Consider the following 22,531-nt stretch of genomic DNA (forward strand, 5'->3'; position numbering starts at 1 on the left):
TGACTCTAATTTCATTCGTTTGTTATGAGCGTTCTAAAGATCTTTCTTTGAAACACTAAAAGCAGGTTTCCCTGCCAGTTCGACATACCAGCTTATCAACAATTTACCACAAGAGGAAGTGATAAGATGCATTGCAGAGATGTTTGTTTTTTTTAAACTTTGATTATGTTCTTTCTGTGCCTTGTAGGGAAATGATATCATTGGCGCTGCCAAACGAATGGCCCTTCTCATGGCGGAGATGTCACGTCTGGTGCGTGGAGGCAGCGGAAACAAGCGTGCACTCATCCAGTGCGCCAAAGACATCGCTAAGGCTTCTGATGAGGTCACACGGCTGGCTAAGGAGGTGGCCAAGCAGTGCACTGACAAACGTATCCGGACCAACCTGCTGCAGGTCAGTTTAAGTTGTCTTCATCATGTGGTTCAACCATTACCTCTTTTTCCCAGTTTGCACAGACAGTTTGACGTATTTTTATAAGTAATGTTTCTAATCTCCTTTAAGGTGTGCGAGCGCATTCCCACTATCAGCACTCAGCTCAAAATCCTGTCGACAGTCAAGGCCACCATGTTGGGTCGTACCAACATCAGCGAAGAGGAGTCAGAGCAGGTGAGCAGAGTTTGACATCAGGGTGCCATTTCACTGAATTAACCTCTGAGAAAAGTATCATTCGAATCTCCATTTGTGTCCATTTTCATTTCTCCTTTCAGGCTACTGAGATGTTGGTCCACAATGCTCAGAACCTGATGCAGTCTGTGAAGGAGACTGTCAGAGAGGCTGAGGCAGCTTCCATCAAGATCCGGACAGATGCAGGTTTCACCCTCCACTGGGTCAGAAAGACCCCCTGGTACCAGTAAGAGAAGAGAAGGGCCATTGTTCATGCCGGTCCAGGAGGACTTTGAATGGACAGATACATACTTTACCAGAGTTATGATATCAGTGCCCCACATCCTAATATTGGAAGAGTTTCTCTTGGTCCCACGTCCTGTCTGTAACAGTTGCTGTTCTGATATAATGTAAACGGTGGGACTTTTCAATGTGAGTTATGGCTTATAATCTTACTGGGAACAGCTTTTTTTTTTCTAAAGTGTGTAAAAATGTGTTTTTATTTTGAGAAATCCCAGGAATATATATATTTTGATCAGAGGTTAATTTCCTATAATGTGAGGTTAATTGTTTCTGGCCTCTTCTAGCAAACCACAGTAAATTAAATTGAAATCTAACATTATCTCTAGACATTTTTCTATCTTTGTACTGATAATTTTATTGTCGTTATCATCCATTCGTTCTTTCTAGAATAAGCACATGAACCTGGGGAGTTGTTACAAGTACATTATACACATTATACACCTGCGCTGAGTGCATGCATCTATTCAGCAGTATTTTGTCTGTTTACACTATTCTGTATTATGACAACTGAAAGAGAAACACTGTTTTGCTTATGCCGTTGTAGCAGTCTGTATTTGCTTTTGCCAAAGACATCCTGCAACGATTTCAAGTCTTTCTTTGGTCAGCAATACTTATTTGACTTTAAGGGATAGTTTTAAGATGTACCTGACTGAAAGGAAAAAAACTAATTTTAAGAGCCGGCAGAGCTTTTAGGCCTGCATTGACTCATTCAACTCTTTTTGTTTAACACGGTGCGTTGAGATTACATGCAATAAACAGGCTTATGCTACACTATGCGGCTTAATAGCCAAAAAGTTATTACTCTAATCTTCCCAGCAAAGCTTTGCCTTCTTTAGAGAAAGTCATCCAGCCTGTTGTTTTCTTTGTTGTTTTTCACTCAACATTATTGTACGTCTCATATCTTTGTTGTGCACAATCATTTTTGTAATATATGAATAGCACACTTCTTAGGTAGCCAAGGGAAAGTCATACAAGCACAGTGTCTGCAGCTGGTGAAATCTTCTTTTTATATTCTCACGTCTGTCTAAAGATGTCCTGATACACTAAAATTAAATGGCCACTTCTTGGGGCTACAGTAGTTGAAACTTTAAAATATTTGAAGACTATTGGTGTGAATGTCTCATTTTAAGTACCTAATGCCAACTGATGTGCCTTGGGAAATAAACTTTATTTGCAATTGATACAATTTTCATTTTAAGATGTTTTGTATCATTTTGTACCAGGTGTCATTGTGTTGATTTCCTTGAAACACTTGCTGTACATGATTCTTCTTTAAAATGTTCCCGGTTTATGACTTACTTTTAGTCACGTTATGCTCTATGCAAAACTTAGCAGATCTTCAAATTATGCAATGTAGCTGGGGTTAAATGGGCCTGAATGTGGATTTGCTTAGGCATCGTTCACAATTTTGTAATAAAGCATTTTATAGCACTTGGAGGTGTTTTGATCTGTATTTTCTGTTGTTCTGACACACACACACAAGTACTGTACAATAGTTAGATTTATTTTCTGAATTTCATTCATTCTTCTAGAATTATTTATCTTTCCTTTATAAGGAATGTGTTACCAACCAAAGTATTTTATATCAATCATTTTGTATTTTATTAACTCACAAAGGCATTTTTGAATCTCCACAACACAAAATGACCATAATCTAAACACTAAAAAACTTATCAACGTTCAGACAATGCTGGATACTTTGAGGTGTTGTGCTTTAGGGTGACATAACAGCCAACATGTACCCAGTTAACACAATAACATAGGCTGGAACCTATCCCAGCTTTGATGGAGTGAGAGGCAGGCTGCGAGTCCAGTGCAGAGCTAATACAAACAGACGATTATTCACACTCATGCATTTGACCAATTTAGAATCCACAATTAACCCAACATCTATGTCTTTGGACTGTGCGATTAAAGCCAGAAAGACCCTACACAGGCACAGGGACAACATGCAAAACCCACAAAGGACTGACTGGCAGATAATTTCATTTTACGTGTAACTTAACCATTTCAGGGCCTGAAGTCTATCCCGGTTGTTAGTAGTACTTATCTTTCCGGTTGTCAGCAGTTTACAAAGGCTTCATTGAATTTTTTTTATTTAACAAATACACAAAAAACACTATTTCTGCCAACCATATCTTTGATGTGCATTTTTACACAGATGACACAACTTCATATACAGCTAGCTTGTTCTGTAAATGGCTTATATTTTCTTTTGGAAACTATATCCGTTTTCTACTAAACTACTATCTATTGAACTGAATGGAACTCTATTGAATTAAACAAACATAGAGGTCATGTGTGGCAATCCAGAATCTTTTTGGTGTGTGATTGAGCTGTGTTTTCACTCCACAATAATTCCTTTATAGCACAGGCATTTGTTATGCCCTGTCTAAGGGGGACAAAACAAAACACCAAAGCCATCCATCTTCCCCAAGTCACACAAAAACCTAAGAACAACTTGATGTAAGGCCACACCAACAAATAAACAAATCTATCTGCAAATCCAAGCCGAGCTAACGAAACCAAACCAACATACCCTGTTTGTTTTCTATGTGTGAGCACTTTTAACATAGCATTCACACTTAGGCGCAAACTCAGGAACCTTGTGGTTTAAGATGACCTGCTCTACCCCCTTAACCACAGCCACCTCTTTAAAAAAAAAAAAAATACCACCAGCAACGTTCTCACACTTTGACATTTGCAAAAAGATCTGAGCCTGAGATAAGTTATGGATAGACCTTTTAGGTCAAAGCTTGCCCAGTAAAGTGGCAAGCTTTGAATTCTATACACCTCAACTAAGTTACACTGATTCATACAATTTGTTAAAAAAAAATAAAATAAAAATAAAATCACATTCATACTTTGTAACAGAGAAACACATTCAGATGTATGCTTTGTAAGTAAGTAAACAATATTCTTGTTCTTGTGACTCGATTTGTCTACCTCAAAAAGAAATTTTACATTTACATACATAACTGTCAATTGTGTTTTAATTTGAAACCACTGAGGATTTTATGACTTCACTACTACCCCACATTTTGCAAAGCAACCCTGTGTGGGATGGGATCCTCTGGTGGCCAGCTTGTGGCCCGAGGGCCCCATGTTGGACACTTTTGATTTCCAATACAAAGCTAATATACTACTGTGGCTGTCTGCATGTTAACTTTGATCCATGCTATGTCTCCTATCCAAAAATGACGGTGACGCTGAAGTTAAGTAGTTGGAGCAGAGGAAGGGGGGAAAGCGATAACGAGAGGTAGCAATTTTTTTCCACATGTCTGTCCAAATGCACAGTGGCTGCTCGATCGGGCCGTAACTAGCTCCCCTCATTTTTATGTTTATTTTTGCTACTTTTCTTTCTCTGTCGTTGCATGCTGTCGACTAATTTCTTCATCATCATCATCATCTGAAGGGGCAGGAAGCCGAATCCCGTCTCCAGCAGTTAGCAGCAGCTTCCCTGGCTCCACGGCGACGGCACAACCGGCAGCAGATTTAAAAAATGTCCGAGGAAGGACCGAACATGTTGACAGGGAGGAAGACGGCGTTAAGGTAACAACCCGAAAGTATTTGTGTTAACATATGCGACGTACGGTGTAGCTAGCAGCTAGCTGTTAATCGATGCTAATGTCTCTGTTGCCGTGGTGAACTGAGAGCGGGAGGTGCACAGTGATGGCACTGGGGCGGCTTAACCTTTGAACGTTACATCAGCTGGATGTGTACGCTGTAGTTAGCGTTTATGCTCGGTTAAAACAGCACGGAGCACAGCTAACGGGAAAAGGCTGGGTTCGTCATCACATGACTGGAAAACAAGAATTTCCGCTACATTTACCCAGCTTGGAAGTGCCCCTTTAAAAAATAAAGCACACACATGCATAAAAAATGTCGTGTGTGGGCAATCTGCAGAGTATCGTGTTTTTAAATGAAAGGTACTGGGGACAAACTTTAACGTTAGCCAAGAAGTTGAGAGGACGCTATTTAATGCTGTATTTTCACACAAAAAAAATGGCAGGAGCTACAAATGCAAAAGCTTTTTAAATGCAACTTTCATTGAGTAATATGAAACATGTAAAGGGAACGGATACGTTTGTATGTTTTTTATCATTTTCTTGTTTATATTTTTTATATCAGTATAGGCTCAACATATTGCAGCGCACACAGCTGATCTGTTTTGTTGACATTAAAAGAACCCGGTGTGAAGTGAAGCGTGCTACGTTCATGGAAACGTAGGAAAACTTAAATGTCAGCATAAATATCTGAGGCACGTGGGCCGAGCCAGTGCTTTTACACCCATTTAAACACACAGGCATGCAGAGGTTGTTACATGCCTTTAAATGGTCACACTGAAGGATGCATCATCTCTATGATTGGCCCAGGGGCAAATATCTTTTTCTCGGCCCATATTTTCTCACATATTATCTCTGTCATTCACGCACAGAGCAATAATCAATATTAACAATAACATCATTCTAGCGGTTGTGTCAGAGGTTGTGTTTGTGCTGTGAACTCACACCATCTTTTTTAAGCGGGACTACCGGATGTGGTAGACCCGAGGGCTCAAAAGCACTGCAAACAAAGAAAATACGAGCAAACAGAAGAATGCAGCAAAAACACAGCAAAAGTAGAATTAAAAAAACAATACAAGAGGAATAAAATACAAGGAAAGTAAGGTAAAACACAATGGAAGTAGATTGAAACACAACGGAAGTAGAATAAACCATCACGGACGTAAAATAAAACACCACAGAAATAGAATAAAATACAACCGAAGTAGAATAAAACAGAATAGGTGCAGAAAAAAACAAAACAAAGCACACAAAGCACAATAAATTGGGAAAAACAGCACAGAGGAAAAAGAATAATGTGTGTTCTAATCACACGATTCATAAAGTGCTGAAGATGCATGTTTCCTTCAAGTTATCGTCTCCCCTAAATTACATGCATTGTGTTTTGTGAGCCTTTTTTAATTTGCTGATGTTTTCTTAGTTTGCAGTGCATTTGACCTCTCAGTGCAACCATAACCACAAGCCCAAACATATTTAACTTTGATTAACTTGGACCAAGAAGAGAGAAGCCCATTAACCACAAGTCCTCACAGACTCACTGGATGGGTCATTTATAGAATTCCTCATTCAACAGTTATTTCACTGCTTCTACATACATCTCACACATGAGTCATATTTTTAACATAGAAATGGTAACAAGGATTCAGTTGTTTACAAAACCACAAACTACTCATCCATCAGAACTTCATCTTTCAGGCCGTGCGCTCAGCAAATCCATAGATAACACTGCTCAGACCCTGAATCTTAGCAGTTAACGCTGTCTGACTACTCTATAAGACACTCACCGAAAAAACAAACTGTTGCATAGTTGATGCCAAAAAGTTTGCAGGTATTTGGCAAATGACAGAAAAAAAAGTCATCATTCAGCTCTTTGGAAGGAAACTGGAATGTGAATGAAATGGTGCAACGGTTTAGGACCTAACCACAGTAATATTAATCGGGGACAACATCCTCATTTCGATTTTTTTTTGTTTTTTCTTTAAATATTCAACACTGAAAAAATTTGAAAAAATTAGAACAAACAGCTTATAGTGCAGGAAGTACAGTCATACAACCAGAAGGGAAGTGTATGAGGTGTGTTCCTACACAAATTATCTTCAGTAAGGTGCCTATTTTCATCCTGTGCTTAAAAACAGGCAGTATGCAAGACATACACAGGCTATTTTATTATTTTAATTATTTTATTTTATTTATTTTTCTATACCTATTAATAGCTTATCTAACAGTTGTGGACACACTCACAGAGATATATCAGGAGCAACCCGGGGTCTTAATATATACATTTATGGTGTAGCTGTAGAATTGATCCACAAACCTTCTGATAGTTAGACAACCTACTCGACTTCCTGAGACAAAGGCTTAAGTAGAATTCTGCACAAGGATAGACTATTTGGAACTAAAATTATAAGCATTGTTGAATCTAAAGGATCAATATACCTGTGATATATGTGTGATGGAAAATAATTAATTTATTCTTATTTTATTCCATTTGTGGACAGGTTACAAGTGAAAAAGTAAAGAGTTTCCTTCGCTAACTATTCTTTAATATTTCAGATTTTTAGAAAAACGAGTGTTCATTTTTAAAAAAAATTATAATCATTAAAACATAACTGAAATTTATACATATTTATATACAATGCATGTGGCCGTGCTCTGTTTGTAATAGAGGTCCACCGTTTTTGCTGAGTTCCCATTGCCTGTGAATGCATCATCCAAGGCCTTTCAACATTGGAGAGTCAGCAGCCAATCATATGGCTAAAAGACGCTAAGGCCCGCCTATTTCTTTCACCAACAGTCAGGGTTGGCCAAAGTGCAGCTCCAGTTCCTGTAGTCAAAGAACACGCTGCTTTGAACCAAAGAAGGAAGCTGTTGACCTTTCAGTAATAATCAGTTTAGGCTGCAGGGGTTTCTGACATGCCAACTCCAAGGTGAGAGCCGCATGATTATTATCCTCCTCTGTTTACACCGTAAGCATTTCTGCTCTTATGACTTTATTGTTTAAAGCATGAGCTAACATCACTGCCAGACTTTCAGTGGGTTGATTGAAAGCATTGAGCTCACCTATTGTTGAGATGGATAAAGGCATGTTGAGCTTGAAAGGCCAAGTATTTCTCCCTGTGCTCTGAGCTGTTACCCAACTTTCAGAAAGCATACTCTGTCCTCGGGAGTATACTTTGACCGCTATGATATCTTATTACCTCATACTTTTAGGTAAATGGGTAATCTGTAGCTGTAGTCTAAGAAAACCTTATTTTAAAGCGTTTGCATGACACATAGGTATCAAAGGCATAATAATCATCTGCAGGAGTCATAAACAGTTCATTCATTAATTACTCTGCTATAAGCTTAAAAGTTTTCAGTCGCTTATGTTTCTGTAGCTTGAATTTTCCCATAAAGAGATGCTCTTTATGGGTCCTTCCAGTGTAATTGACCAAATCACAAACAGATGATTTTCTGTATCACAACAGACTGTTTGTTCCCCCTGTTCATGCAGAGCCTGTTAGTGGGAGTCTCCATAACACAATATGCTTTTGTCTCCCCCACAGTGAAAACATGCTCTTTGGGATGGGAAATCCCTTGCTCGACATTTCAGCTGTTGTGGACAAAGATTTCCTTGACAAGTAAGTCTAAATGCTTCATCTGTTTCCCCTTAAATCATCCTGCATGCTCAGAACACACTTAATGTTTGTTTGCTTGCCCTTTCCTGAAAGGTTTGGACTGAAGCCGAATGACCAGATCCTCGCAGAAGACAGACACAAAGCCTTGTGAGTTAAAACTTCGCTCGTAACCCACGCTACAGTCGCTTGTGTAATGCAAACAGTTAAAAACATGTGAAACCAAATAAGGGATACACTAGCCATTCATACACACTACTACCATCTTGACACTGTAAGCTGTGCTCAAAATAGCTAACTCATACATTGGCCCCGGGTAGCTGGCAGCCTCAGAACTTTACACGCCCACATTTTTCCAGCTCTGAACCCATGCCAGGCTATAAATAACCTCTAAATTTACAATTGCCTTGTGGCAAATGTAAGTTAGTAAGGGTTTTTCTGAGTTGTGAGTTTCTTGTAAACACGCCTCCGTCACATTGCAAGCAGTAACACTATATCCTTCCTCAAAGACACTGTGGCATGCCCCCGCTTGCAGCCCGTCACTCTGTAGAAACAAAGAACTAGGCTTTAATCACTGACTGACCTTACACCACCCTTTTCCTTCTGTTTGATAAGGTACAGATGGTTCCTTTGCAGGGAATTTGTTGTGTGAATTTTTTTTTGAAGATGTTAAATATGTGCACCATCTGTAAATAAGAACATGGTGTGAGAGAGGGAGGTGTTGGGGTTCCCTTTGAAGTTTGAAGGATTAAACAGTTTTCACACTGAGAGGTAAATCACATGTTCCACATTTAGCATATGTAAACATTTGTTATGGGTTTGCCTATTAGTGTGTGAGTGAACTGAGATGTTTAATAATTACCCAAGCAGCAATAGAAAAAAATCACAGGTTTTCTGAGTTTTTATGACTTTACTTTGCCTGCCAAGTCTGAAATGTAATCAAAAAAGCCATTCACTGGGACAGAATAACCTCTTCTGTGAATCCAGCTCTCTTTTATTTTTAAAGCATGATGGATATTTTCTGACGGCAACATTTCATTTTGTCCTAAATTGGCAATTTGTGTCTCTGCAACCAAATGTAACCCAATGCCCGCTGCCTTTCAGTTCGCTCTAGCAATAAAAGTGCAACAGATGACTTTTTAAGGCCTTTCGTTTAACCAGTAGCAGGTCACCTGAGCTGAAGTGCTCCTTTAGACAATTTTATTACATCACACTGGTCAACGTTCACACCTTAAACCTGCTCAGTCAACAGTTATCTGCTGGCCATTACTACTGGAGCACTTCAGTGTTTACGGTGCCCTGTTGAGTTTTTAAAAAAAGTCTTTATGAAAACAGAATCGGCATTTTCATTGTGTAAAACGGTCTGTTTTAAGTACGATAAGCCAGATAGTGGCACTAACAAATGAGGAGAGGCCAGTGGGAATCCTTGGACATGTACAGTTAATTGTTACTAGCATTACTTTAACAATTTGACAATAAAATGGCTTAAAGATGTCAAATTCTGAACAGTTGGCACTTTTGCAAAGACAAAGAAAAATGATTTTGTTGTCCATTAAGACGTTTTAATGTCTTGAGTAAACTTTGTATTGGATTCAGTGTGACGGAGCAGTGGAAAATTTGACTCATGTCAAAATAACCCCCATATTTATTTGTATTGGGAGCTCCAGTGGAGCAGTGGTCCTGGCTTTGGGGTTTCTGCACTGCAGATGTTACATCGGCTAACATACTGTGATGCTGTGATTGTGCTTCCCAAACCCTATCCATAGACATTTAGCCAGTTTAAAACCATAATGTTTAAATTTTCAAAAGACCAGCTTAAACCAAAAATTGGTGACTGCTACCGTTGACTGTGCAGAACTACTGAGCCACCCCTCATTTCTTTATATTTTGCTTCCAAGGAGCCAGACTTTCTTGTAATGTTTCTAGGATAAGTGACTATAAGCTGCTGTTTCCAATGAGTCCAATTCAGTTCAGTTTTTGTACCCTTTCTTGTTGTTTGTTCAGCCATTTAACACTGACATACAACTCAATCAAGTATATATATAAAAGGCATCTAACTCAAGGGCTGAACCACTGTAGAGTCTGCACATAACAGACAACTTGGCAACGAACCAATTTTAAATTTAGTATCTTTAGCCACTTTGTTACTGCAACCAGTCATAAAAAAAAAACATAATTTGTTCCCATTTTTTTTAGTTGAATAACACACATTCACAGGCATAAAATTTTATTTTTGGAACAGCAAGTTGATTCCCAAAGAAAATTTGGCATATGGTGAGGAAACTGGACAAGTGGAGGACAAAAGAAGTTGCAGACCTACAAAACTTTCCACAACAGGTGATCAGTATCTGAAAGTCCTTAGAAAATAGGAAACATCCAGGAAAGAGCTGACACAGAACTTGAGAGTTGCATTTGGCTCTTCAGTTGATCCATCAACTGGTAGCTGAAGAACAGCGATGGTCTTGAAGGTTAAATGACTGATGAACTGGACTGAAAATCTTTCCAACCACACTGCAAGTGTAGTAAAAGCATATGTGGATAGAAAAAACATAAAGTGGAACACTATCAGTCGTGGATTGGCCTCCCCAGACCTGGACCTCAACATTAATGAAGCAGCGTGGGATCATCTTGACAGAGAAAAACAGCAAGTATCCAACGAAATGTCTGGAGAAATATTCCTGAAGATTACTTAAAGAAATGACAGTAAAGCCTTAAATATCAAGTTTGAAGCACGTTTGAATTGTAGGGTGGCCCGAGACTTTTTGTACAGTACTGTAGAATAATAATGCAAATGGATACATAGCCTATCCGTACCAGGCTGCATTAGTCCATAAACTTTACTACACTACTGCAAACCACCTACTGTGTAGCTGTTACATGCTGTAGTAAATCTGTGAAGGCATTATAAAACTATGAAGCACCATAACGATGCAGTTAGAGTTTAAAGACAGATCAGTACATCTGATCATCTGTACTTTACAATGGACTACCTTGTCGGGTCTTGTTACTTGACAAAAGGACACATGTGACCTTGGGCAGGAGCAGCGGCACAAAGCAGCATCATCAGCAGTGTTGTTCTCCTTCAGCACAAAGGCAGCGGTGTTATCTTTAGCCCCACAGACACTGTTCTCTACACATTCTGCACAAGGTCAGGGCAGGATTAACATGCAGCTTTGCTGGTTAATTCCCAGCACAATGCATTTCAATGCACGTCCCCTCAATGCTATAGACACCAGCGTGCCTGTCATCATGTCAGTCAATGCATATCTGAGTAAGCATGCAGTATTTTTATCATTCTGAACGTTAACTTTCGACGCTGCAGCATGTGCCACAGTGTACCTATTAATGCTGCTTTGCTTGAGGTTTGGTTTGGTTGCTAAGAAGTCACGTGCAAAGTCATTGGCTTACGGAAGAAGAAGAAGAAGAAGTCCGCTGAAGTGTTGTGACAAATAACTTCATTACTAAAAAGGACTTACAAGTCCAGTCAACTAACACCATTGTTGCGCTACCGAATCTACAGAGTGTAACACGATTCATTTTTTCCTCCCATCACCCTGGTGGGAGAGAGATCATTGGATGCAGTGCGCTGTGGCCATGCCTGAATTCAATTATCTAGTCACAGCAGAGCCCATATAATCCTGTTGTTGCTGAGAAATTGCCTGCTGGACAGCAGAAACTATCTACATCCATGTTAGTACTGGCTGGGGACTTATTTTTGGTGTAACAAGATTCAGCCGCGTATTCTTAGTGATTCAGTAATGGATTAGGCACCAAAATTCACTGACTTTTGCTGTTTTCTTTTGTTTTCTGTCGCAGTAAATTAAACACGTTTTTGTTCTTAGACTGTTATTTTGAAAATTGCAAGACCTCAACTCCATCTAGCACTTAACCTTCTGACATTTTAAGATATTTAATGTTTTTTGCAACAAAATTTTGATCAACTTAACTGAAAAAATAATCGAGAGATGCAGGAATTTGAATGAAAACAATCATTATTTGCTGCTCTGATTTGGGTGGGGGGTGGCGGGGAAATCTGCCATACTGAAAAACAACCCAAACTTCCTGCTACATTCCATTTAACCACAAGCCCCAGTTCACTGCTGGGCGTGACCTTTCTGTTGTTTCATAATGCTTCTTTTCTTTTCACCTTTGCCAACTGCTGCATCCTTTCTTTCTCCTTTGTAATGCATCAAAGCCCCCAAACTATAATATACCTGTAGTTAATTTTTACATGATGCAATCTTAAGCAGTGCTATTATCTTGTATGAGTGACAGCATCAGTCTCTCCTCCTCAAAAAGCAGCTGCGAGTTCTGCCGGTACCTGTATATTATTCCTGGTTTCACAGTGTGGTGGTTAGTCTGTCAGGCTGGAGTAAATGCAAAATACTGTACTGTTTGTTCACATTATATTTTCTTATATATTATAAATATAAAATATATATTTTTATATTTTTTTTGTGGTTAGTGAGCTGCAGTTGAGAGGGTCTGCAGACGCTGGTTTTTCAGGCGAAGCCTCTGGTTGTTTTGAAATCGAGGTATGAGAGGAAACCAACTAACCAAAGAGCTGCGTGAGACTTCCTCTCTGCCTGCTTAGACATGTTAAATTCAGAGTTTCAGTGGGTAACTGTCGTAACTGTAGTTCCCTCTGACTTTTTGCAGCTGTTGCTGCCATCGTGTGGATTCAAATATGAGTTTGATTCCTGCAGGATTTTTAAAGGCTCTTTGTCATGTGCCAAGATTTGGGGTACGTTTGACTTTGTGTTGTGACCAGATGAACCCAAAGATTACTAAATTCAAAATAAAGTTGTGTTCTTTACTTAGGTCATGTCTAATTTTTCTTTGTAGTGTTTGCTTTTTTAAAATATTTGATTCTGATCATTTGCAGTATTCGTCTCATTAGCACGTGGCGAATATTTATATTTTAACCTTGTCACTTATTTCTTGGCAGCAAAATTCTTTTTAATATGTTATTACTTTGCAGAATATGGGGCATGCACCCTATATGACCAGCAGGGGGCAACAGTAACCTGCTGTTTCTACCCCCCTAAAAAAGAAGTCTCCATAGGAAACAACATGTCAACATAATGAAAACACGCCTCTTTCTGCAGGAGATTATAATGTGGGACATGCAGCATTTCATAATATAATATCTACCCAAACCCTCTTGGGAGTGTTAAGTGAATCATATTAGCGCTAATAATTATTAGTGTATCAAATGAGCGTGTCATTTTTTACTGTGAGAGTATTGTCACCTCAGAGGGGTGGTGGCGGCGGCGGTGGGGGGAATCAGCTGGCTCCTGAATATTAGTGCTGTTCAAACATTTGTTTTATGACTCCCTCTGTCCAATGATAATTAATTGTTTACTTTCTCATCTCTGGATGATGGCGTGACTCTTTTCAGTAGTTGTTTGCTCACAGCAATTAAGTTCATCAGTGCTCATCCTATCCTCTCCCCCAGCCCCCCCCCCCACCACCACCTACCCCGTCTCCCTCCTTTTCTCTGTTTCTCTGTGCTAAATGCAGATTAGCAGCATCACAATCGCATCCAGAATGAGAGTAAACTCCTCATTATGCCGTGTGACCCTCTGCTGCATGAATAATTCAGGGATGCAGTGTTAGTGGCTGGCTGTTATTAGCATTCCGGATGGCAAAGGATAGGGGAGGGTGGGGGGGAGGAGGAGGGTGGGAGGCTCATATCACTGACAGGGCTGACTCAGGGGGATCAGCGCTGGATTGAGACACACATCACACACACATCATCACACGACACAGGAGATCAGTGGAGGTGCCTCTCCACTAACACACCCTGCTGTCTGTGTACATCTTACACACCCCTGCTGCTGCCATGCAGCTCAATCTGCTTACTGGGGGAAAAAACAACAAAGGCCTCTCTCGCTGAGTACATGCTAAACACTTCGGCTCCCGGGTTCGTGTGTGTGATAGATTCTGCTCTGTAAACACACTTGACTCTTCTCCTCTCTTTCTATTTTTTATGTTTTTAATATATAATGAAGTGAATCGTGAGTGCTAGACAACCCCCCCTCCCTTCCCCTGTGGAGCTATCCTTGTGGTGTCATAAGGACAGACACTCCTGCTTGTTGTGTGTTTGTGTGTTTGTGTCTGCTCACATGCATGTGTGCAGGAGCTGCATGTGCTTGCCATGGTGCCACTTCACTGGATGTACTCATGCTTGACTGAGTGTGTAGACACATTACACACCCCCCACCCACCAATCCTTTTATTTCCCAGCTCCCTTGTCTGGTAACGCTGAGTGCTGTACTACAGTACTTAAACTCACCTCTGCTGGCAGCTACCGGGTCAGCACGTCCGGCTCCCCCCCGCTGCCGAGGACAAAGGTCACGGGCCTGCATCCATCAGCCGACCTCTGAGCCAAAGCGAGAGAGCAGAGATTAATGGCACTCAACCGGTAATTGAGACATCAGAAACACGTTCAGCGACCAGGCGCGCTGCTCTTGATGTTTTATTGATAACCGTGAATCTGGCAATTTGGGACGCTTGCGTGAATCTGACGTGCTCGCCAGAGCCGTACTCAGCTGTAAGAAATGCGAATGTAGACCTTGTGAATTATAAAAGAGGAAAACTTTTCAAATACTGGAAAGAAAGGGGGGAAAAAAACAGCGCAGGGTCTCCTTGTTCCCGTGTTGGTGCTTTCTGTGTGATGAAATTTGTCAGCGTGCTGTGCAGCCGCTTGATTTCTCTGCATTTAAAAGCATACATGCTGCATTATGAGAGATGGCTGATGCAATCACAATTAAGGCTTGTCCTCGTTGGAGCTTTGAATTCCTCTCTTCCACTCTCTCTCTCGCTTGTTGATGGCCACTGCCAGCAGGTGGTGCCAGAAGGAAACATCACAAGTCAAAGGGGGCGTAACAAACACAATCTACATCTCTGTGCATGTGGGCGCTGCTACCCCCTCCTCACCTCGTCTCCCTCCAACTCCCCGCTTTTAAAGAGCGTTTTATAATTAAAATGTGGGCGTCTCAGCCAGTACATACAGCATGTTCAGTTCAGAAAAGCATGCTCAGGGCTATTTTTAGTCATCTTTGATCCCCCAGCAGCCACACAGGAAAAAGCCACTGATGGCAGCAGCCCTTTTTTTTTTTTTTTTTTTTTTTTTTAACATGAAGGCTAGTTAGTGCACTATCATTTCTCTACACCTAGCCTGTGCGGGGGTAGAGATGGGAGGCCTGACTGGTGAGCAGCAGCAGCACTCCCCGTGTATTTAAAGTTCACACTGGGCCATATGGTCCCCGCAGTAGGGGGTGTTGGTGGAATTATTCACACGGAGCGCTCTGAATCACTGAGATCCTGGTATCAACCTCCAAGATAAGGGGAATGTCTCAAAGGCTTTGTGCTCCGGCTTCAAATCTCAATCCTCAAGAGAGCACCAGAAGCCCCATCCTTGCTTACACACTCCCTCTTCCCACTCCTCTCTCCCTCAGTGTGTCCCTCTCTCTCTCTCTCTCCCTTTCATTTCCTCACACACACTCTCACACTCCCTTTCCCACATCCACGCAGTACAGTGTGACAAACAACGCCACCCTCTGCAGCGCGAAGCCAAAAACCTGTGACATTTTAGAGGAAATAATATGAACTCATACTCCATGACCAGATTTTGCCCCCACCGCCTAATCCTTGAGTGCAGCCTAATTAAGTACAAACAGCAGTCCTCAGCTAATGCCAACAAATGGGCTGCTGCTGCTGCTGAAGCTGGATTGGCCCATTATTAAAGGGACGCACAGTTGTCGTTTCTGCATTCTAATGCAATTACTCACCCATTATGACCATGTAATTGTGCAGTCATTAATTGTGTATCCAGTCTGTGATGCAAAAAGTGTCACTGCAGAGAAGATGTGGCACTACTTTTTCTTTCTTTCTTTTGCACCGAGGTACTCGAGGAAGGTTTTCTTAGCTAAAAAGGGATTTGCCCCAGTGGATTGAGATACCCGAGCGATGCCGATACTTTAATGCTTTTGTACAAATCAACATTCATCCCTTACTGTAGTCTATTAGAAGATGTCAGAGGACGGGAACAAGGCCTCTGTGGCTGTTTGAATCATGACTCATTTGTGTTCAGTACTTTTATATGCCTCATTCTTCGCCATCTATTCCCATCCTGCCCTAATGTTCCTCTGATAAGAATGTCCTATTCATTCTGCGTTCCTCACCGGTTGCTACACAGAGAGGGAGTGAGAGAGAGAGACTCTACAGGCATTGAATGAAAAGCACATCTATTTCTGAGAGGGAGCGCGAGCATGGTAGAAGATAATTATTGATTTGAAATAAGAAAAGATAAGGCTCAACCTTGAGCAGCCCAGCGATAGCACACAGAACAGAATAATTAATGGGCCTGTCTTGTGTCGGGACAAGCTTTCACACTGAGACGAGCGTATTGATTTTATACAGATAAACTGCGTAACCCTTTGTGAAGGGTTTGACAAACAATTTAATTGGGGGGGAAAAACAACAATATTCCTCACCCTTTCCATCTCCCTTTCATCATGTCCCCGAGCTGTTTTTCCTCCGCCTGACCTATGGAAACAATTACTGTGCATCAGGCCTCGTACTGCCTCCAGACTACCAAGGAAGGCTGGTGTGGGATGCACACACACTGATTGGGGAATCTAATCAATGGTGGAACCTGTCTCCACTCCAGATGCCCGTGTTGAAACTGGGATTACCAAAGCCTTTTAGCTGCATTGGCCCCTCTCTGTTTCTGTCAGATAGAGAGAAGATGGATCTGCCTGTTTAAATATACCTGCCTGCTATACTTGAAGCAGAGATAATTTACTGTTCCTGTACAACCCTCCTCCTGCCTAATCCCCAAGGAGAGCCAGCAAAGAAGCCCCAGTCCGCTCACTTCTTCCTTTGCCCTCCCCTGATTAGCGATAGAGGCCGTTTGATCATGTTTCCCTGCCTGTCCTTGTGATTTGTAAGCTGTTTAAACGTGAACGAGGCAATTAAACGAGGACGAACGGCGTGTAGGAGAGAAGGTGCCGCGGTGATCATTAGCGATGAATTACCCCGGTGTGCACTCAAACACTCGGGAGGACTTTCAGGCGGACCACTCCCGAGAATCCAGATCCAATCTAGCCATTGATTAACAGAGACTTGTTCTTCCTGTGAAATCACTCGACGGGGATTTTAGGGCACTCATCCGGTCTTATCGAGATAGGCTAACATCAAAGGCGAATGAAGAGGGATTGGGTAAATGGGCTCGCCTTGCCCTCTGTGTAAGAGACTTAGAGGAGCAAATCTTGAATTATTGCCTCATGTAAATAATCTACTTGGCTTGTTTTTTGGGGAGGTGAGAGAGGAGCTCATGAGTCACTCGGGTTAGAGAACTCTCAAAGTACTTTGGAAGCTCTCATATTTCCCTTGATGGGAAACAACAGTGGGGGCTCCATCCTCAGGAATGTAAACAACACAATGTTCCCGACTTGTGTGATCTGCCTCAACAGTTTGAACGCGTTAAGCCGGAGAGATCTGGAGGTATTAGTTGTCGAGGGGGGACTCTAGGACTCCGATACCCTCTGAATACAAATATTGTATTCAGCGGCTTAATTCTTCTAATTTGAATATGATTTCATTTAAGCTGAATAAATAAATGCTGCTATTAGTCTCAAATTGGAAGGTATGAAATTGAAAAACTGTGGCTTTTAGTTAAGAGTGGCGTTTAACCAAAGTGCCACCGGCAGCCTCTTGTAAAACATGTTATATAACACATGCTGACCATACATTAGTGGAATACATGGCATAGCTGGGATTGCTCTTACGCCGAGCGACACCAGTAGGTTTTAAAAGCTGAGGTTACTGGCTGAGGACATTTTGTTCAAAACAATTTCTTTTTTCTTTTTTTTCTCCCTCTGCTCCCTCCCATCACTGAGTGAGCTTAGACTGCAGTAGATGGAAAGGGATTTTCTCTCTCTAAATGGCCAAGGGGGCCGTTTACGGTGTCACTACTATGGGATCACATGATGTTTGAGGGTGTAAAGGTCTCGAGGCAGCTGCTCCTTTTCGGATGGGATTTTCGAGGCGTCCAAGAGCAGGGCCCCATGCTGTCTGCACTGAAAGGTGGAGCAAATACTTCTAGCAAGGGGGGGGGGGAAGCACTGAAATCCTCAGAAGCTGTGTGTCTATTTGAAATGGGTTCTGGAGTCCCTCGGCTGCCTTCATGTTATAAACACCCACAGTGCTCAAATTCTTCTTTTGTCAAGGAGTCATAACAGGTGTCTCAGGAAGGATTTTTTTTCCACCCGGTTAGCATATTTTCCACTTGCATGGAAAGTTTTTTTTTCTTTATTAGGAACATTCTGCCCTGGGTGGACCTCTCGCCTTGAGACATGATATGTAGACTTTCTTTGAAGCAGTTAAGGTTACTTTCACACCCGCTCAAAATTCGGCCATGCCTAGTTAAACCAGGTTGTGCTGAAGTATTGAACACCTCTGGCTGGCACATGTTGGTAAGCCATGACGCACTTTGCATACAGATCAGTGCTGTCTGTGGCAAGTATACACAGTAGACATGACATATTTTTATGATCAGGGCTACAATTTAAAACGTACAACTGTTGACCAACCCCATAAAATGCACTGGATCTCTGTAGCGCAGAGTACCAGTGCCCCCTTGGGATTACAACTAAGCATTTTATTATGAATTTAAAGCAGTAACGCACATATAATTCAATGTGACTGATTTAGAAAAAGGCCAAGGTGCATCTTCACCTTAGTTAGGCCAGTTGCCATAGCATGGCGGATATGTTTGTATATCCAGCCCCCCCCCCCAATCTCTAGGAGGCTAATGGCGCAAACAATGTGCAGAACGCAACATTATTCATGTTCTCAGCTTCCAAGATAAAGGGCTCTATCTCGCAGCGTAGCCTGGCTTTGCATCATGTTACGCCTGAGCATCGCAGCTATTGATGTTTGAAATGGCAGTATGATGGGGAAAATACAAAAATGATAGAACTGCCTTCAGTATTACCCTGGGGTGTTCCTTTGGTTTATGTTTGAAAACACAGCAATTGTTTACTCCGTATTCCCCGATGTAATGTCTGCTTTCTCGACTCATTTCTGTTTAGTCTGTTACAGTCATTTCTAAACTTTGCTGTGCGGTTCAAAAACATCAAACCTTTAATCAGATGCGGTCTCTCGCTAAACGACTTATCTGGGTATCGGGTTTTTATACATGGGAAAATAATAAAACGTAATTTTCTAATTGCTCTGAAAGCATCACCTATGAAATATGTGCAGTCGCCTATTTTTGCCAAGTTGAAGATGAATATCTGCTTTTATTTTGTGCATCTCTTTGAGGAAGCAGTTCAAGTTCCTTAGAAATAACTTTTGCTCACTGCTCATCTTGTTATAATACTGTAAGGCTAAATACAACCATGTGTGAACAATGTTTCTCTCTTTTGCTTTTATCAAGCTGACGTTTTAGACTCCCAACTGCAGCAACATTTGTGGTAAAGTATCCCATTTAACAAAATCCAGCTTTGATTTTTTTCTCCCCCCCTCTTTTCCCTGTAAGCAGTTTATATAAACAACTTGCACCTGGAATGTCACGGTTAAAGAATGGCGTAAATGTATCCCACTTTTAGTCTGTTGTGTTTCTGGGTTTACGTGCTCCAAAACACAACTTCTTTACTGCTCGAAAAGGGAAGAAAAATGTTGCGACTTAACTAGGGGATTGGAAAATATATCCTTACAGGATAAGCTGAGTAAGTTAACAAAAAGTCTAGCACAAATATTTGGAATACTGAGTCAAAAGTAACAAATGCAGTATTTAAAATGGCGATCTAAAAAGCGATCCTGTGAACTTTACTTGTGTTTTCTGTTTAAATGATCAAGATAATTCTGTTAGGAAGGGTTAGGAGTGTTACAGAACCACAAGACACTTTACAGGACTCTCTGTTTGTAGGTCTTGCTTATAACAAGCATCAGTAGAGACTTTCCAGCAGCAGCCACATGATAGTGCTCACCTTCAAAACCCACAGGCAGCTGCTTGTTATGTGCACATGTAACTTTGTGTTTTGATTAACTTCCAAACTTTGGTTTTAGTTTGGAATTTGCCGCAAAGTGTGCACGTCCTGTTGTAAATTTGTCACCGACCAGCATTACTGCATTAGCGGACATTGGCATTGGTCCATTTTATTTTTGACACGTGTTTGTGAAAATTTAAATGACATTTGGGCTTTTTTAGCTAGAGGCAAGTATAAATAATTATTTTGATTGTTCTTATTCCATCTCATAAGTGCCCTCTAGGTAAAGTGAGCATGCTCTCTGTAGATCAGACATAAATGTTTGAAATATATAGCTAAACTGACAGATAAACACTTGAAATATGTGTCTGAAAAAGATAAAAGCATCTTTTGTTTGGTACTATTTAATTAACAAAGTCAGAGAGCATCCAGTGTGAGATCATTTTAACTAAACACATTGAGTGCCCGAGTTCATCTGAAGTGCTCTTCTGATATATTGAGAGATTGCTAACCTGTTAAATTCAGAGAACAGGTACATAATGCAGTTAAAATGTTTAATTTAAAGATAAAATAAAAAGCTAAAACCATTATTTTTTTCAGGAAGTGCCCATTGAGGTTGCGCATGTGAAGCATAAAGCTGTTAGATTAGTTTTATTCTGAAAAGACAAACTTTGAATATGCAGCACTTGCACAGTGCTGCTCCTTTAGTTATCCTAATGTTAACATTATCATCATAGCAACAGTCTGAGTGATAACTGGTTAGCCAATATTATAAGCAGATCCCAGCTTATTGCAGATTTATTGTTATGTATGTTGTCCAAAATCATTTTTAAATACAGAAAATGATGTATAAACAGATGCTTGGGCTGATGTAGAAATGGTGTCATCGTGTAGTTTAACCAGAAGAGTGCCTCCCACTTTACAGTACTGTCTGCACAATGTACCGCACGTACAGTTGTATACATGTCATAGCTATGCATTAAATATGTTGTCAAAAACTTCATGAATTATGCTTCTCATGTGCTGCTCCTTTTTCATTATTTCTGTTGGCAAACTAATATACTTAATCACTTTATAGGGCTGATGGATGTGGTTTATACGCTAAGAACTGCTCATTTTAACCCGTTGCCGTTTGGTTGCTGAGCATATGTATTTCAACTTTTATGGCTATAATGAGATGCTATTGTTATGAAATGAAAACAACTGGATGCTTTCATTAGGTGATGTAGGTGCAGAAATGCTAAAAACGGGTCATTTTAGGATGTTGCTGGGCGGTTTCTAGGCAACAGTGATAACATCATAATATCTGATATAGATGAGAACCACCAGGGGGACAAGATGTACCTGTGTGCTACGTTTGGTTGCTCGACTCCTGATGGTTTTGCAGGAGTTTGCAAAAAAAGACACACACAGACAGACAGAGCTTTTATGTTTTATAGTAAGATAACATTTTTTTGTTCTTCCTGGGGTTGGATGTCAGCCTGATGGTTTTAAGTGCTCCGACATGGAGCGGCATTAGCATTAAGCTGGAAGCACAGTTGTTTTCGCCATGAATGCAGGTCTAATAATCTTTCTCCTTTCAGCCTTCTTATGGTCTTCATCAGCCCCTCAAAGAAATGTTTGACGTTTTAGCTGCTAAATGCTCTATTATTTTCAACAGTTGGCTGCGAAATTAGTGTGGGGGACATTAGGGCTCGGAAAATATTTTTGCTCTGAAGCTGAGTACAGCTTTATAGCCACAGCGGCTGGAAATAAGGTTGGTGGGAGCAGTGTGGCTGAATCGAAACAGCAACTTTGCCAGCGTTTAAACCAGACAATGGGTAGAAAGAGGAAATGGGAAAATTCTGTAGGCTTTAGGGAAACCACAAGATTAGGTGACATTATCATGAGAAATTTAATGCTTGAGGCTGGCATGTTAAACGGGCTAAGTTGCATTTGACATACAAACTCCAGAAAGTTTTGATCCACTCTGCATTTGTACCCATCTCACCATGTCCCTTGCATTCTCTGCATGTCTTCCTTCATTACCTCTATAAACCTTCTCTTTTCCCCCGCGCTTGGCATTGCCACAGTCAGTCTGTAATTGTTCTTAAACAGTGTCTTATGAAGCATTTCTTTTATTTTTGTTTGTTTCAGGTTTGAAGAAATTGTCAAGAGGAACAAAGTTGAGTACCATGCCGGTGGTTCTACCCAGAACTCAGTCAAAATTGCTCAGGTTAGTCTTCTCTGGCCGCCTGCCATGTGCCCGAATGTGTTTTGAATATACGGTGGTATGCTTGTAACCTTAGATTTGTCTGCCTGGCAACCCTGGGAATACTGAGCATAGCTGCACAGCACGATGACACATTACTGTTTTAGCTTTTTAGCTGTTTTGAATTCATCAACCTGCCACGAAAAGAGAAAGGCGGGAAGGATTAATAATATTTACAGTGTTATCTGGTTGGC

The 22,531-nt window shown here is 40.9% G+C and overlaps 2 protein-coding genes across 6 annotated transcripts in view; both read left to right on the plus strand.

Moving 5' to 3' along the window:
- LOC146568607 (vinculin) overlaps positions 1-2,339 on the plus strand; it is a 28,054-nt gene extending 25,715 nt beyond the window's left edge. For both annotated transcript variants that reach the window (XM_085284738.1, XM_085284739.1), the window contains exons 19-21: positions 188-391; positions 500-604; positions 706-2,339. In XM_085284738.1, coding sequence (XP_085140864.1) covers positions 188-391; positions 500-604; positions 706-852 — 456 coding nt within the window. In that variant the 3' untranslated portion in view covers positions 853-2,339. The remainder of the gene's footprint in view (positions 1-187; positions 392-499; positions 605-705) is intronic.
- Positions 2,340-3,942: 1,603 nt separating this feature from the next.
- The window catches only part of adkb (adenosine kinase b), a 130,900-nt gene continuing 112,311 nt past the window's right edge, over positions 3,943-22,531 (plus strand). For 2 of the 4 annotated variants that reach the window (XR_014893632.1, XM_085284742.1), the window contains exons 1-4: positions 3,943-4,456; positions 8,016-8,090; positions 8,181-8,234; positions 22,223-22,301. Coding sequence is in view for 3 of the 4 variants with exons in the window: in XM_085284742.1 (XP_085140868.1) it covers positions 4,407-4,456; positions 8,016-8,090; positions 8,181-8,234; positions 22,223-22,301 (258 nt within the window). In the remaining variant the exon portion in view is untranslated. Of the gene's footprint in view, positions 4,457-7,245; positions 7,398-8,015; positions 8,091-8,180; positions 8,235-22,222; positions 22,302-22,531 lie in introns of those variants that run through there. The other 2 variants (XM_085284740.1, XM_085284741.1) reach the window with 2 other exon arrangements.

The sequence above is a fragment of the Mchenga conophoros genome, linkage group LG8, assembly GCF_057382185.1.
Source record: "Mchenga conophoros isolate Kocher_MC1m ecotype Shallow Benthic linkage group LG8, M_conophoros_male_GT1.1, whole genome shotgun sequence".
Lineage (NCBI taxonomy): Eukaryota > Metazoa > Chordata > Actinopteri > Cichliformes > Cichlidae > Mchenga > Mchenga conophoros.